Raw genomic sequence first — 17,246 nt, forward strand, 5'->3', positions numbered from 1 at the left:
TCTATAGCTGGATAACTGTTGTCATGTGAACAAACCTTTAATTTAATTTTTAATAATTTAAAGTATTTCTTTTAACTTTAAAATGTGTGTATATTTTGATACTATCCTGGTAAAGAGTAGTTGCCAGCTTGGGAAGATAGAAGGGGGAGGACCTTATCAGCCGCAACGTAATGTTGCAGTATTACTCATCTTCAAGACACAAAGAAGAAGCACTTCAGAAGCTGTTTACCGTTTTTTATACTTTTCGTTCATTTTGCATTGGAAACTAACACAATTTTCACAGAAGAATTTAATTGGCTGTAAGTGACGGACATTTCAGGGGGGGTTTGCAAGAGCCAAAATAGAAGCGTTTCTGGAACACGGACAACTGCATGGCTATTTTTGAATTTCTAGGCACTACAGTTATAGATCCATGCTTTGAATGCTGCACAATTTCATACACTGTAGTATATATACAGTGGACAACACAATCTAATTTGTTTGATCGCAGACTGTGTAAATTGTGTAAATGCACCTAATTGTTTACAGGAAAATACTGATGCGTATGTGTGGCGTATTAGCAAACGTGACCTTCTGAAACTGTTGTAATGCCATGTTTTGCTATGGAACTGCTTGCATTTTTTGCTCAACAACATGTAACTTTGTCTGGGAAAGCACTAGGGATTGCACTTTGTGAAAAGGCGTAGTGCTAGCCAATGAAATTACTAGTCTTTAAAGTTACAAAGATTAGAGAAGGCAGGGCCTAATGCAGAGGAGCTAGTTCTTTCTTCTGAAAATAAAGGCTGGAGTTCCTTTCCCAGAAAGAAAAATCTCTTCCCACTGGTAACTTCTTCCCTCTCTCACTGCAGAAATTAAATTGTGGACATTTGGTAAGAAAAAAAAAATAGTTTGGAAGGTAGCCACCAGGAGAAATTGGTCTCTGTTAGCGCTGTCCCTAAACATGTCCTTGGTTCTGTAAACTCAGGTGAAGTTTTACTCTAAAATGTGAAAAACTGTCCAAGTGGTGTACACATTTAAGCTTTTGAGAAAATGTAAGTATTTCAGAAAAATAGAGGAACATAAGATAAAGCAGCTCCAAACGGTTCCTTACTCTAACCTCCTCAGTGCAGACTGGCTTAGCATGGAGGCAATGTGTTGTAAAAAGTTTTCTGTTTTATTATGCATTAAATGCCGTATTGAATTTTGGTCTATTCCTAGTAATGTCTTGTGGGTTTTGGATGTGTTTTGTAAACGGCTTGGGTTCAAACAAATTAGTCAAGTATCTGTAAAGTCTTCTGTAAATGTTAATGGAAATGATTTCATAGATGTCGATCTGGATTATGTTACAGTTGAGAAAAAGCTGTGTATATGAAACAGCCCTTTAACAAAATGCTGAAACAAGCTGGTTGCTTTTGTGAATGAATGCATCTAAAACCAAAACCATGAGTGGTTGATCTGAATGATAGGTGCTTGAGGGTCCAAATCATTTACAGTCACTCCCTTAGACCCTGCTTGTATCTGTACTAGCGTGTAATAAAAACATTTGAACAAATACTACTTTAAAAAAATCAGCTGCCTTCAATAATTTGAAGATCCAGTTCTGCATAACGTTTATATTACAATTTGTATGTTAAAAGGACACGGTCAACTGGAAAAAACTGCAGGTTTTGCTTATTGTAGTTAAATTGCTTCCTATGAAGAAGTTCGTGGGGGGGAACATGAAGAGCCTAAGGTTTTGAGTGGCCAGGAATGCTCTTTTCAAGTAGGTTAACAGGCACATAAACAGCCTGTAATGATGTAAGGACTCCCCAGAACATCTTTTGGACAACTCTGTTTCATATAAGCAGCTGTTTTCATGCAACCTCAGCTGGCGTTGTGCTGCTCTTTACAGGGTTGGGTGAGTGGTGTTCTCTTTGGCAGTGTGGGCTTAAATGTGTTTCTAATGTATGTGTCAAATAATTACCTGTTAAACAGACTGCCAATCTGGCTGAAGCCAGTGCTTCCGAAGAAGATAAAATAAAGGCTATGATGCTACAGTCTTGCCAGGAATATGATCCAATCAAGTAAGTGTTGATAATGTCAAATCTGTTCTTTGAAGATTATGGAAAAATTGTAGAGAAGTTTGTTTTAACGAGAGAGACACGTGCATACCTTTTTCTTCTTTGCCCCAAACCCTTTTAGTTACATGCAGAAACCCTGGGGTCCACCTCCACCATCATATGCTTGCTTTCGTTGCGGAAAACCTGGCGACTCTATAAAGAACTGCCCAACAAATGGGGTAAGACTGTGGGGGACTTCTGGTGTTCCTTAGCTTTTCATTTTTTTACCTTGGCAGTTACGTAACAAATCCATGAATACTCATATTAAGAATTGTTTCTCTTGGGGTGAAAGACAGAGGTTCATATGGCAATGTTGCAAAGCCCTTCAAAATCCAAGGGAAACCTGGCATTATAAATGTAAACTTTTCTTTTTTCTAGGTCATAGACATTAAGTATGTCCACAGATCTTGCTCTGTGAACTTTCATGCATATTTTTATACATTTCAATATTACTGGAAATGTTTCTGGTTTTAACTCTGTTTAATGACAGTTCACAGTTTTTAGTATTTCATGTAAAACCAAGATGTTTCTGTTGACCCCATCTATTGAATATTTGTGCTCTGAATTGCGCTTTGGAGGAGGAGCGGGTTTGTATCTCTTTTATGAGTGGATGGTGAGCTAAGGGATATTTCACCCTTAAAGAACCTGAACTTAAGCCAAAGAATGGAATGAGTTCAAAACACTGCTCAGGCCTTTGGAACATCCTGGCTATATTCATTTAGGAAAATAAGTATTTTAGTCGAGCAACCCTTATGCTAGGTAAAAGGAGAGGATTAAAGGCTTTTGCTGCTTAAAATAATCATTGAAATGTCATTTTAAGTGTGGGTCTTAAAAGGAGATATGTCTGCATTTCTTTTCTTAACAGGACAAAAATGTTGAGCCTGTTCCCAGAATTAAAGAGCACAGGAATTCCAAGGAGTTTCATGATGGAGGTGAAAGACCCCAATACAAAGGGTGCTATGCTGACCAACACTGGAAAATACGCAATACCAACTATTAATGCGTAAGTATGGAATTAATTGGACTGGCCAAAAAGTGAGCGAGAGAAACCATGCGTGCATGTCTGAGTGGCTATGCAACCAAGTTGGCCAGCATCTGTAATTACGGGGCAGGAAGCACTGTCATTGTGCTTAACCATAGAATCTGTGATACTTTTGAATATTAAAATAGGGTGGTCCTACTGTTCATGCCCCTGGAAGTTGGTTAAACGTGTGGTATGCTAAGAATCTGTATTTCTGCAAAACATGTCAGTAGTGTTTGCAGTGGAGTCGTTCTCTCTGAAAGCTCGTTTTGCTTTTGGTTTATGTTTCAAAGGCTTCTTGCAAAATTTAACAAGTAGCTGTTGGACTGAGATTTCCGCCCCCTCTGACTTTTATCAAATCCCATGTGTGAAACAGACTGAAGTTTTCCTGTTGCTATAAACTAAGAAAATACTGCTGTGTGCTGACACGAGTGGCTGTTTTAAAACGCACTTGGTAGCACTTCTGTGTTTCTGTCATGGATCTCGTTTTGTAGGAGCTGTAACATAGACTTCTTCCATTTATAAAACGTAGTTACTCGGAGACTAACTTTACCCTGAGCCTGCAATTTACATTTACCCTCTGGCAAAGGAGAGGTGGGATTCATTTCTCTCATAGAAAATGATATAGCCAACTCTGGTGACTTACTGTGGTCTGCAACAAACGGATAGTTCGGCATTTAATCCACATTCTTCTCCACGGGAGAGTTGGTTCAAACCTTCAGAACTCAAGCCTACTAATGGTTTTTTGAGATGTCTATCAGGTTCCCGTACAAAGACAACCAGCATTACCAAGTCTTCTGGGCCCCCAAGGACAAGCAATACCCACAACTGGTAAGTAACTGTAACTTCAGAATTTCTTTAAAAAAATTACCTTCAGAGGAACTGAATGGGATTTCTTTCTTTTTCCTCTCCCCACTCCAAAAGGTCATCCAATGAGAGCCAGTCCAGTTCGCTCAGCAGGTGGCAGACCAGGCTGGGAAGTGTAAGTATTCTACAGAAATTCAATAGATGACTCCTTGTCACCTGTTAAAAGAGGCTGTATAACGCATAACTTATACAACAGCTGATTTATAATGAAGCAAGTATGCACAGACAGTTGTGGAGAATCCAAGTGGTAATTAATTTTTAAATGGCTTCATTTGAATTGGCTTTTACAAAGGGCATCTGTGCTTCCACTAAGGCTATTTAAAATAAAACTCCGGTACATGACTGAAAACAGGACTCTGAAAAATGAACGCTTTTTGAGGAAACCATAATTACCTATAAAAATTAAAGATAATTAAAGGATCAGATGGAAAGCCACCTTTTCCATTACTGGCTGAATAGGGCTGAAGAAATTGATTTCCCAATAGGAATCAGCCTCCAACATTTTTTTTTTAACAACTTAGTTGATACTGAATGAGCAAATGGTTGGAAAAGTCAACACTGTTCTTTTATGACAATTTTGCATTTCTTCAATTTAGTCATCTCACATAGCCAAGACGCTTTCTCTCAGTTGGAGAGAGAGGAGGCTGTTTTACCTATTACTGCAGCGTCAAGCTAGTCCTTCCTTTCGCTATATGTTTGTTATAGATAGATTGTAAGAGTGCATTGTGTTTATAAAATCTTAAAGGTAAATCAAAAGAAAAACCAGGATCCATCCCACAGGTTGTCTGATATCTCCAAGTCAGTCAGCAAGAAAACAACAATTCAGGGACAGGACCAGGCCAAATACCTCATGATGAGGCAACAACATAGGAAGCGTATGTGGAAGAAGTTAAAAGAAGTTCCAGAGAAGGTTAGTTAATATCTGTGCAGTGCTTGGAAGATCAGAAGTGTGATGTATTAAGTGTATCAAGGAGTGGCAGAGGAGCAGTGGGCGCTTGGCCCACGGGAGATGGGAGTCTCTTTCAAGTGTGGGCAGCCTCCATCCACAGGTGCAAAGCCGAGTATAAGGAGAGAAGACTGAATGAACTGTTGGGGGTGAGGATGTGGAAGGCAAGTATGAGGATCAGGAAATGAGCGTAGTCTCTAATGAACAGAAAGCAGGGACAAAAATGCTTAAGTTGGCAGGATGCCATTGGCCTCCCTTATCTAGGGAGGACTTTTACAGAGAACAACGGAGACTTAAAGAGGAGGAAGTATTTGGCTCAATGAAGTTGCCTTGTTTTTCATGTTTGTATTTCAACAGCATATCGGACTGCAGTTACACTAAAGTGCATCTGACATAAGGAAAAATGACAGTGTTTTTTCCAATAGAATTTTTCGTTGCAGGTAGTAAACATGCATAACTAAAACAAGACAAATGGAATTGAAAAATTTTATCAAATTCCTCAATTTGCAGTAGCATTATGTCAGCAGCTGAAAGAAGCTTTGACATAAGCGTATGGAGAGGAGAAAAAACCCAAACCAAATTTGGGAGGAAAAAAATTGGGGAGAATGACTGTTTTGAATTAACTTCATTTCTTTTCTTGTGTGTTGTGTTTTTTTTCAGGTCCAAGTCTCCTTATAGTGCTTCCCCTTACTCTACAAGTTCGTCTACCTGCTCCACATCAAGATCAGGTTCTTCCCGCTCTCGCTCCTACTCTCGACCATTTAGTCGTTCCCATTCTCGTTCCTACTCGCGATCGCCGCCGTATCCAAGAAGAGGCAAAGGGAAGAGGCGTAACTATCGTTCTAGGTCAAGGTCACACGGTTATCAGCGTTCAAGGTCAAGGTCACCCCCACACAGAAGATGCCATTCACGGTCAAGGTCTCCAGTATTTAGAGGCCAGTCTCCCACTAAACAGACTATACCTCAAGGGGAAGGAGGAAGGGAGTATTTTAACAGATACAGAGAAGTTCCACCATATGAGCTGAAAGCTTACTCTGGCAGATCTCTTGACTTTAGAGATCCATTTGAAAAGGCAAGGTACAGGGAATGGGAAAGGAACTACAGAGAATGGCATGGAAAGTTTTACAAGGGCTATGTTGTTGGCGCTCAACCTCACCCTCCAGTAAACAGAGAGAACTTTTCTCCAGGTAGGTTTGGTCCACCTGGGACCAGACAGGAGAATTCACCATATGCTCGGGGACGTAGGGAGGATTATCCTGCTTGGCAGAGCCCCCAAAATCACAATATAGCTGGAAATTACCCTGAAAAACCTTCTGAAAGAGAGAGCCATGGCATCAAGGATCCTACAAAATCAAAAGAGAAGGAGGTGAAAAATCCACTGGGAGATGGCCAAGGAAATAAGCATGAAAAGAGAAGAAAAAGGGATGAGGATGAAGGATTTCCCAATGCTGAGTTGTTAGCAGGTGCGAGAAAACCAAGAGAGCCAGTTCCAGCAGAAGACGTTAAAATGGACTCCCTGTTCATGGTCCCAAGCAGAGATGATGCCACCCCTGTGAGAGATGAGCCTATGGAAGCAGATTCTATTGTTTTCAAACCGATGTCTGAAAAGGAGAAAAAAGAGAAGGATAAGCCAAAAGCAAAAATTGACAAGACAAAGCGGAAAGTAGAAGTGGCTGTTCCTCCTAAGACAGACAATATAATAAAACTAGCTAAAGCTTCCTCGAACGGAAATCTCCTCGAACGGAAGAGAGAAAGCAAGAAGAGAGAAGGGAAGAGAGAAAGCAAGGATTTAAAGAACCTGACTTGCTGCCCTGATATTGCTCATTTGCATCAGTTATAGGTGTTTGTGATTAAGTTTAGGGTTAGGGCTTAGTGTTACGGTGAGGGTTAGGTTTAGGGTTAGGGTTAACATTAGGGTTAGGGCTTATCATTAGGGTTATGGTTAGGGGCAGGGGTTAGGTTTAAGGTTAGGGTTAGGGTTAGGTTTAGGGTTAGGCTTAGGGTTATCGTTAGGGTTAGGGATAGGGTTGGGGTTAGGATTATGGTTTGGGTTTAGGGTTAGGGATCGGGTTAGGGTTTCATTTTAGGGTTAGGTTTAGGGTTAGGGTTAGGGCTTAGGGTTACGGTTAGGGTTAGGGTTAGTTTTAGGGTTAGGGTTAGGGTTTGGGTTAGGGTTTAGGGTTAGGGTTTAGTTTTAGGTTTAGGGTTAGGGTTAGGGTTAAGGTTAGAGTTAGGGCTGGGGTTCACGGTTAGGGTTAGAGTTCGGGATATGGGTTGTGGTTAGGGTTAGAATTATGGTTAGGGCTTATCATTAGGGTTATGGTTAGGGGTTGGGGTTGGGGTTAGGTTTAAGGTTAGGGTTAGGGTTAGGGTTAGGTTTAAGGGTTAGGGTTAGGGTTAAGGTTAGGTTTAGGGTTAGGCTTAGGGTTATCGTTAGGTTTAGGGATAGGGTTGGGCTTAGGATTGTGGTTTGGGTTTAGGGTTAGGGATCGGGTTAGGGTTTCATTTTAGGGTTAGGTTTAGGGTTAGGGCTTAGAGTTACGTTTAGGGTTAGGGTTAGTTTCAGGGTTAGGGTTTGGGTTTGGGTTAGGGTTTAGTTTTAGTTTTAGGGTTAAGGTTAGAGTTAGGGCTGGGGTTCAGGGTTAGGGTTAGAGTTCGGGATATGGGTTGGGTTAGGGTTAGGGTTAGGGTTAGGGTTAGGCTTAGGGTTACGGTTAGGGTTAGGCTTAGGGTTATCGTTAGGTTTAGGGATAGGGTTGGGGTTAGGATTATGGTTTGGGTTTAGGGTTAGGGATCGGGTTAGGGTTTCATTTTAGGGTTAGGTTTAGAGTTAGGGCTTAGAGTTAGGGCTGGGGTTCAGGGTTAGGGTTAGAGTTCAGGATATGGGTTGGGGTTAGGATTAGAATTAGGGTTAGGGCTTATCATTAGGGTTATGGTTAGGGGTTGGGGTTGGGGTTAGGTTTAAGGTTAGGGTTAGGGTTAAGTTTAGGGTTAGGCTTAGGGTTATCGTTAGGTTTAGGGATAGGGTTGGGGTTAGGATTATGGTTTGGGTTTAGGGTTAGGGATCGGGTTAGGGTTTCATTTTAGGGTTAGGTTTAGGGTTAGGGCTTAGGGTTACGGTTAGGGTTAGGGTTAGTTTTAGGGTTAGGGTTTGGGTTTGGGTTAGGGTTTAGGGTTAGGGTTTAGTTTTAGGTTTAGGGTTAGGGTTAAGGTTAAGGTTAGAGTTAGGGCTGGGGTTCAGGGTTAGGGTTAGAGTTCGGGATATGGGTTGGGGTTAGGGTTAGAATTAGGGTTAGGGCTTATCATTAGGGTTATGGTTAGGGGTTGGGGTTGGGGTTAGGGTTAGGGTTAGGGTTAAGTTTAGGGTTAGGCTTAGGGTTATCATTAGTGTTAGGGATAGGGTTGGGGTTAGGATTATGGTTTGGGTTTAGGGTTAGGGATCGGGTTAGGGTTTCATTTTAGAGTTAGGTTTAGGATTAGGGTTAGGGCTTAGTGTTACGGTTAGGGTTGGGGTTAGTTTTAGGGTTAGGGTTAGGGGTTGGGTTAGGGTTTAGGGTTAGGGTTTAATTTTAGGGTTAGGGTTAGGGTTAGGGTAAAGTTAGTGTTAGGTTTAAGGTTAGAGTTAGGGCTGGGGTTCAGGGTTAGGGTTAGATTTCGGGATATGCGTTAGGGTTTGGGGTTAGGGTTAGCATTAGGGTTAGGGCTTATCAGTAGGGTTATGGTTAGGGGCTGGGTTAGGGTTAGGGTTAGGGATTAGTGTTATGGTTAGGGGTTACGGTTGGGTTTATGCTTATGGGTTAGGATTTCAGTTTGGGTTAGGGTTAGCATTAAGTATTAGGATTAGGTTTAGGGTTAGGGTTGCATTTTAATTTTAGGATTAGGTTTCGCATTAGGTTTAGGGTGAGGTGTTATGGTTACGGTATTAGGTTTGGGGTAGCGTTAGGGTTAGGGTTAGGGTTAGAGTTAGGGTTAGGGTCATTAGGGTTCAGGTTGGGGTTCAGGTTGGGGTTCAGGGCTAGGGTTAGGGTTAGGGTTAGGGTTAGGGTTAGGGTTAGGGTTAGGGTTAGGGTTAGGGTTAGGGTCAGGGTTAGAGTTAGGGTTAGGGTCATTAGGGTTCAGGTTGGGGTTCAGGGTTAGGGTTCGGGATTACGGTTAGGGGTCGGGGTTAGGATTAGCATCAGGGTTAGGGTTTAAAATTAGGATTAGGGGTTAAGGTTAGGGTTATGGTTTAGGTTAGGGTTAGGCCTAAGGTTATCGTGGGGTTAGGATTATGGTTCAGGTTTAGTGTTAGGGATAGGGTTATGGTTTCGTTTTAGGGTAAGGGTTAGCGTTAGGGTTAGGGTGTAGGGTTACAGTTAGGGATAGGCTTAGCATTAGGGTTAGGGTATGGGTTAGGGGTTAGGGTTAGGGTTTAGTTTTAGGGTTAGGGGTAGGGGTAGGGGTAGGGTTATGGTGATATCTTAAGATTACGGTTTGAGGTTGAGTTAGCAGTAGGGTTACAGTTAGAATTAGGGGTTCGGTGTTATGTGAGGGTTAGTTTTATGGTTCCCTTTAGGTTTAACATTAGGGTTCTGCCAAAGTGTTAGTGTTATGGTTTGATGTTAGGGTTAGGGTTACGGTTTGGGTTTAGGGTTAGCGTTAGGATTTTGTTTTAGGGTGAGGTTTCGCCTTAGGGTTAGGGTTAGGGCTAGGGTTAGCTTTATGATTCAGGTTAGGCTTAAGGTTAGGTTAGGGTTAGGGTTAAGTGTTCGGTTTAGGCTTAAGTGTTAGGCTTAGGGTTAGGGTTAAGTGTTAGGTTTAGGGGTAGGGTTAGGGTTAAGGTTAGAGTTAGGGTTAGGATTAGAGTTAAGGGTTAGAGTTAGGATTCAGTGTTAGGGTTAGGGTGAGGTCTTAATGTTACGCTTAGGGTTTACAGGTAGCGTTAGGGTTAGGTTTAGGGTTAGTGTTAGCGTTAAGGTTAGGGTTAGGGTTTAGGATTGGGTTCAGGGTTAGGGTTAGGGTTCGGTATTGGGGTTAGCGTTAGTATAAGGGTGAGGTCTTACTGTTACAGTTAGGGTTTACGGGTAGCATTAGGGTTAGGGTTAGAGTTAGGGTTAGGGTCATTACGTTAAGGTTAGGGTTGGGGTTCAGGGTTAGGGTTTGGGATTAGGGTTAGGGTTCGGGGTTAGGGTTAGCATTAGGGTTAGAGCTTTCTGATTCAGGTTAGGCTTAAGGTTAGGTTAGGGTTAGGGTTAAGTGTTCGATTTAGGGTTAAGTGTTAGGGTTAGGGTTAGGGTTAAGTGTTAGGTTTAGGGGTAGGGTTAGGGTTAAGGTTAGAGTTAGGCTTAGGACTGGAGTTAAGGGTTAGAGTTAGGGTTCAGTGTTAGGTTTAGGGTGAGGTCGTAGTGTTATGCGTAGGGTTTATGGGTAGCATTAGGGTTAGGTTTAGGGTTAGTGTTAGGGTTAAGTTTAGGGTTAGGGTTTAGGGTTAGGATTGGGGTTCAGGGTTAGAGTTAGGGTTCGGTATTGCGGTTAGAGTTAGTATTAGGGTGAGGTCGTAGTGTTATGCGTAGGGTTTACGGGTAGCATTAAGGTTAGGTTTAGGGGTTAGGGTTAGGTTGGGGTTCAGGGTTAGGGTTAGGGTTCGGGATTAGGGCTAGAGTTCGGGGTTAGGGTTAGCATTAGGGTTAGGGGTTAACGTTAGGGTTAGGGGTTAAGGTTAGGGTTGTGGTTAGGGGTTAGGTTTAGGGTTAAGGTTAGGGTTAGGTTTAGGGTTAGGGTTAGGCTTAGGGTTAGCATAAGTTTTACGGTTGGTTTTAGGATGGTTCGGGTTTAGGGTTAGGGTAGGGTTAGGGTTAGAGTTAGGGTTAGGTTTACGGTTAGGCTTAGCATTTGGGTTAGGGTTCGGGTTAGGGTTGGGGTTCAGGTTTAGGGTTAGGTTTCGGTGTTAGGGTTAGGGTAAGAGTGAGGTCTTAGTGTTATGCATAGGGTTTACGGGTAGCATTAGGGGTTCGAGTTAGGTTGAGGGTTTGGGGTTAGTGTTAGGATTGGGGTTCTTATTCTTGATCCTCTCTCCCTCTCTTTCTCTCTCTCGTTGTTTTAATTACAAATTATTATTATTATTGTTATTATTATTATTGTTATTATTGTTATTATGATTACTATTTTTATTATCATTATTATTATTATTATTATTATTATTATTGGTGTTATTATTGGTATTATTATGGTATTATTGGTATTACTACTATTACTGTTACTAGTATTACTATTATTGCTATTATTATTTTATTTCAAGTATTAAACTCTTCTTATCTCTACCCGTGAGTTTTCTTGCTTTTGCTCTTCTGATTCTCTCCCCCATCCCATTGCTGGGGGGAGGGCGAGTGAGCGGCTGTGTGGTGCTTAGTTGCCGACTGGGGTTAAACCATGACAGGGGTCCACCACAAAGATGGTTGCCATTCTGTCACATCCTCTGAGCTAAAACTGGCTCATCCTGGGACATGGTGCCCCCCACGCACGCAACCTGCAGTCCAGAAGTACCCCTGAAAAGACCTCGACGGCCTGCATTAACACACTGGCATGCACTTCAGATGTAAACACTGCCAAGTCATCTCTTATTTGCAACAGATACGGAGGACCAAATTCTGCAAATCTAGCCTTACTTCTACTGAAACCTTCCTTACAGACAGCTCATCTTCTCTTTTTGTAAACTGTAGTGAAGACCTGTTCTAGCGCAAAGGCTTGAACCCTGCCTACGGTGAAGAAGCCCCAGTTTTCTTTCCTCACTGCTGTCTTGCTTCCCAAAAATCAATCAATACCAAAAGCTCTGTATGAACATTGCATAAAAAAGCCAATTGCAAATGCTTTTACTTGCTACTAGTTTTGGCAGGGAAGGAACTAGCTTCTCCCGCTAGTTTTGCTACAGTTTCATGACCTTTAAAGACGCCACTTCTTACCTTTGCTACGCCAATACAGCCTCACAGCTCAGCAAAATCATACTGCAGGTAGGAAACCTTCACCATACAAAGACAGGCACGCTACAGGAATACGTCACTCTCAAAGAACAGACTCTTGCAACCACTCCTCCCTTTGCTTAGCAAAGTTTAGGGCGTGTTAGAAAACAACAACAACAACAAAAAAAGCAGGGTTCTCTCTCACATTTTACGGAGCCCATGATATCAGCTGTTCAACATTAAGTCCAACTCCAGCCTGAACCCCAGAATAAGAAATGCCATCTTAAAATGTCTGGAAAAAGGGAGGGCTTTGAAGTGGCAAGACCAGAGAACGTTCATGAAAGCACCGTCATGGAAGTACACATCCCTTATCACAGACCAACTGCACGGTGACCTAAGTGAGTGACGTTGTCTGCTCATTTGCAGCTCAGGGCCTCTTTTTTCATTAGCGCCGAGCACGCAGGTTGGAATTGGAGCCGAGAAGAAAACCATATGCAGTCAGTCTGGTCTCGTTCAAGTTCACATTTACTAGGAATCACAGCAGGTCCCATCTGTCTCTCCAGACCCCACCACCACTTCTGTGCAGCGTCCCGAGGAGCAATAAGCGCAGAACAAGAAACCTTCCTTCAAAATAAGGCCCACAGCCTGCTCTTTCAACAGGACGCACAGAGCACCAGCTGAGAACAACCTCTGCTTTAACTATGCCTAGCTCCGCTGCCTACGTAAGGAGACCAGCTCCTAAATGATCCCTAGCCCTAAAACCACCGATCTTCCCTAGGGCAATGCTAAGGAAATACCAGAGCCCAGGGAAACCTGGTCATTCAGCTTCAGTTGACGGGGAGAAGGACAGTGGACTAGAAAGAGAAAAATATGATGAGAGAAAAGATAGAGGAGCTGAGAGAGAAACAAAGGTATGGGGAAAAGGCTAGAGAGCTGGAGAAATCAAGAGAAATAGGGATGAGGAGCCCTGCAGAGAGATGGAGGAAGAAAAAGTAGGGTCAAGGAGCAGGACAGAGAGGCAGAGATGGGCGTGGGGAAGGAGAGGAAGAAGGAAGGGGGGGCTAGGGAAAGACAGGGACAGGGAGCAGGACGTCCAGATGGAGAAAGAGAAGGAAGGACAGGGAGCAGGACAAAGGGACTGAGAAATAAAGAGAGGGTCAGATCCTGATGGAGACCAAGAAGGGGGGGAAAAGCCAGCAACGGGCTGGAGGACAGAGACAGGGGAAGAGGAAAAGAGGACTGAGAAGCAGAAAAGAGGAAGAGAGAACAAATAAAAGGGAGAGCCAGCTGGACGGGGCAGGGGAGTACAACAAGAAACGATGGGACAGGCAGCGGGACAGAGAAATAAAGACAGAAAAGATGAGGACAGGAAGCAGGGCAGAGGGACAGCGAGAGGAAAAAAGGGGCAGGGAGCAGGACAGAGGTGGAAAAAGAAGCAGCAGGAACAGAGGGGGAGAGAGAAGAAAAAGAAAGGTAGGAAGAAGGATGGGGGGCAGAGAGGGAAAGACAAGGAAAGGGAGTAGGACACAGATTGTCAGGGAAAGACAAGGACAGGGAGCAGGACAGGGCGATACAGAGAGAGAAGAAAGGCACAGGGAGGCAGGACAAAGGGAAAGACAGGCAAAACTAAGGGACGGGGAGCAGGACACAGAAGGAGGTAAAAGAGCCTGGGCTGGGCAGCAGGACAGAGAGATGGAAGGAAAAAACAGCACTGGGCTGCAGGACAGAGATGGAGTGAGAAATAGCCGCGGCAGGGAGCAGGACAAAGTGAGAGCGGGGGGGGAACCTGAAAAGGGAGTAGGACAGAAAAATAGGGTGGGGGAGAGACAGGGAGCGGGACAGAGAAACAGAGAGAGACTTAGAGGGCCAGGGAGCAGGGCAGAGAGATGGAGCAAGAAGGGGAACAGAGATGGGCGGCAGAACAAAGGGAAGGAGAGACAAGAACGGGGAACAGGGAGCAAGACAAAGGGACAGGAGAGGAAAAAAACAGTGACGGGTGCAGGACCGAGATGGAGGAATTTAAAAGAAGAGGCCAGAATGACAGCGAGAGAAAAAAGGAAGAGGGGGCAGGACACCACTGGAGGACAAAACCAGCTGTGATGGGCAGTGGGACAGAGAGACGAAGAAAGGAAAACTAGAGAGCGAGAGAGAGAGGAAAGAAGGCACAGCCAGCTGGACAGGGGGGGTTAGTGAGAAAGGGTGGGGCAGGGAATGAGGGAAGGGTGAGGCCGCACCTCGAATCCTGTGTTCAGTTTTGGGCCCCTCACTACAAGAAGGACATGGAGGTGCTGGAGCGTGTCCAGAGGAGGGCAACGAAGCTGGTGAAGGGCCTGGAGCACAAGCCTTATGAGGAGCGGCTGAGGGAACTGGGGTTGTTTAGCCTGGAGAAGAGGAGGCTGAGGGGAGACGTCATCGCACTCTACAGCTACCTGAAAGGAGGTTGTAGCGAGGTGGGTGTTGGTCTCTTCTGCCAAGTAACTAGCGATAGGACAAGAGGAAATGGCCTCAAGTTGCGCCAAGGGAGGTTCAGATTGGACATTAGGAGAAATTTCTTTACTGAAAGAGTGGTCAGGCCTTGGAACAGGCTGCCCAGGGAAGTGGTGGCATCACCATCCCTGGAGGTATTTAAAAGACGTGTAGATGAGGCCCTTAGGGACATGGTTTAGTGGGCATGGTGTGTTGGGTTGACGGTTGGACACGATGATCTTAGAGGTCTTTTCCAACCTGTATGATTCTATGATTCTATGATTCTATGATTCTATGAATGGGACAGAGAGAAAGAGAGAAAAGAGAAAAAGGACCGAAGGACAGCAAGAGAAAAAAAAGGACAGGGATCTGGACAAAGATGGAGAAAGAAGCAGCAGGAAAAGAGGAAGAGAGGCAGAAAGAGGGAGACGGAGGCAGGAAGAGAGAGAGAGCTAAGGGCTAGGGGCAGGACAGAGATCGCAAGAAAACCTGCGGTGGGCAGAAGAAAGGAGAGGGAGTAAAAAGGAATAGGGGCAGGGAGAAGGACAGAGTGACAGACAAGAATAACAACGAAGAGAAAGAGAGAAACAGGGACAGTGAGCAGCACAGAGGGATGGGGAAAGAAAGAAGCCTCAGGAGCCCTGCAGAGAGATGGAGGAAGCGGGGAGGGGAAGGGTGAGGGAGCAGCAGAGAGAGACAGAAGAGAGATGAACAGGAAGAAGGACAGGGACAGTGGGATACAGAATGGAAAACCGCAGTGACAGTGAGCAGGGCAGGGGGCTGGAGGCAGAGAGAGAGGGAAGCAGAAGGAGGGAGAAGGGAAGACAAGGACAGGGAGCGGGACATACAGGCAGAGAGAGACAAATCACGACAGGGAACAGGCCAGAGAGACTGTGAAAAACAGAGCGGGATGCAGACCAGGACAAAGAGACAGAGAAGAAACAACAGCAATGTGCTGCAGGGCAGAGACAGAGGAAGGCAAAAAGAGGGACAGGGAGCAGGAGGGAGGGGCAGCAAGAAAAAGACAGGGGCGGGTAGAGCGACAGGGAAAGAGGGACTTGGAGAAGAGAGGACGGGGAGCAGAACACAGCAATAGAAGAAGAGAGGTATGGGGAAGTGAAAAAAATGACACAGAGGGAAATGGGAGGGGGGGGCTGGGAGGGACTGCGATGCAGAAGAGGGGTGACACGGCCCCGAGGGGCTGGGACTCACTGCAGCTCCCGCTCTCGGCACTGCCAGGCAAATGTTACAGTTCAAGCACTTCTTTCTCTGTCCGTCTGTCCTTTCCTCCCTTCCTCTTCGGTAGCTCCACTTGCGTGCCTGTCCTCACCCCAGCTGGGCTGCAGCTGGAGCAGAGCCCGCACCTCCCAAGACCAACATGGCTGCCCAGCAGCCCCGTGCCCCAGGCCTACAGCTCCCGGCATGCCCCGGGAACCAACATGGCCGCCCGGCAGCCCGTGCCCCGGGCCTACAGCTCCCAGCATGCCATGGGGCGCGGCTTCCTGCTGCCTGGCCTGAGAGGCGGCTCAGGGCCACGCCAGGGCTGGGGCGCTGCTTCCTGGATCCCGTGGCAGCGATGGGCACAGGGACAGGCTGCCAGATCCCGGGGCCAGGTACGTGTGCGGGCTGTCAGGGTCACCCCTGCCTGGTTTTTCCCAGCGAAGCCCCAGGAGGTGCCGAGGCTGCAGCCCTGGGGCCGAGGCTCCAGGAGCCGGGCATTTCTGCGGGCGCTGCTCCCTGCCAGGCCCCACCGCCAGCTGCCGGCTGCCTGGGGCTTCTCCCCGTTGTCTCCAGCTCTGCTTTCTGCCAGCGCCGGGGGCTCCGCAGGACATCTTGCCCACTCCCCGCCACCGTGCTGACCCACGTCTGCAGCTGGTCTGTGGTGTCCACGTCAGACAGCTCATTTGGGGGTGGCAGGTCTCTCCTGAAGCACCCTGGGAACGGGGACAGAGCAAACCCCATCCCTCCCTTCCGATCTTTGTCCCCAGGGAGACCCAGTGGAGACGGACCGTGCGCTGGAGAGCGTCCCGCAGGGAGGTGACAGCCGTTGGCAGAGAGGTGCTGAGAGCCACCTGACAGCAAAGGCGTCCGGTGGCCGCAGAGCAGCCCAGGTGAGCTGTGAGTTCCCCCGTGAGAGACCCTGCGCCCAGGGAGCACCTCCCCAGAGAGCAAAGGCCGTATCCAGCCAGCTGGTGCTGGGTACGGCTACCCCAAGGGGTCTTCGCAGGGGGGACGGGGTCACCTGCCTGGTGGCTCTGACACAGACATGATGAGCTGAAGCCCTGTGGCCATGGCTGGCCGGTTCAAAGTCTCCGAGTGCCTCCGCCTTTCTCCCCAGGAGTGTCCAGCCTGGGCACTTTTTCAGGGCGTGACGGATGATGTGAAGATGGATGCTGGTGCTGTCCTGGTGGATCTTCCACTTGGGCACGGTGGGCACCCCCACTTCAGAGTTGTGGTGTCTGAGATCTGGGGCCACCTGAAGAGAGAGACCTCCAGGGAGTTTGTGTTCAATGTTTTGATATCTTGGGGCTACAATGTGCTAGGGATATGGGGCGCTAGGGTTCCAGCGTGCTAGGGTTATGGGGTTTGAGGGTTATGGGAGTTTACGCGACTTAGGATTAAAGCATGTTATTGTTATGGTCAGGATCTGGGTTTGCAAGCGCTGGGTTCCTGGGGTTGGGTTGGTTTTGCCTTATGTTGTGTTCTGGGTGGTCTTTTTTTTGGAAAGTCCTTTTGTAGCTTGCTTGCATTTTTAGGGTTTGGATAGGGGTCTTTGGTTTTTGTGTGACGTGTCTTCTGCTTGTTTTTTTGCCGTCCTTGGGGTTTGTGTTGCATTTTCTGTCTTGTAACCACCGTTTGTGGTCTAATCTGTGTGACCGGGCCGGGCAGTGTCACTTCTGTTGTGGTCCAGCTCATTTCCACTGAGTCACTAG

At 46.0% G+C, this 17,246-nt stretch overlaps 1 protein-coding gene across 1 annotated transcript in view; it reads left to right on the plus strand.

Moving 5' to 3' along the window:
* Positions 1–4,029: 4,029 nt before the first annotated feature.
* The window catches only part of LOC142076625 (uncharacterized), a 140,229-nt gene continuing 127,012 nt past the window's right edge, over positions 4,030–17,246 (plus strand). The window contains exons 1-3 of the mRNA XM_075138909.1: positions 4,030–4,081; positions 5,573–6,666; positions 10,712–10,715. Coding sequence (XP_074995010.1) covers positions 4,032–4,081; positions 5,573–6,666; positions 10,712–10,715 — 1,148 coding nt within the window. The 5' untranslated portion in view covers positions 4,030–4,031. The remainder of the gene's footprint in view (positions 4,082–5,572; positions 6,667–10,711; positions 10,716–17,246) is intronic.

The sequence above is a fragment of the Calonectris borealis genome, unplaced genomic scaffold, assembly GCF_964195595.1.
Source record: "Calonectris borealis unplaced genomic scaffold, bCalBor7.hap1.2 HAP1_SCAFFOLD_74, whole genome shotgun sequence".
Taxonomy (NCBI): Eukaryota; Metazoa; Chordata; class Aves; order Procellariiformes; family Procellariidae; genus Calonectris; species Calonectris borealis.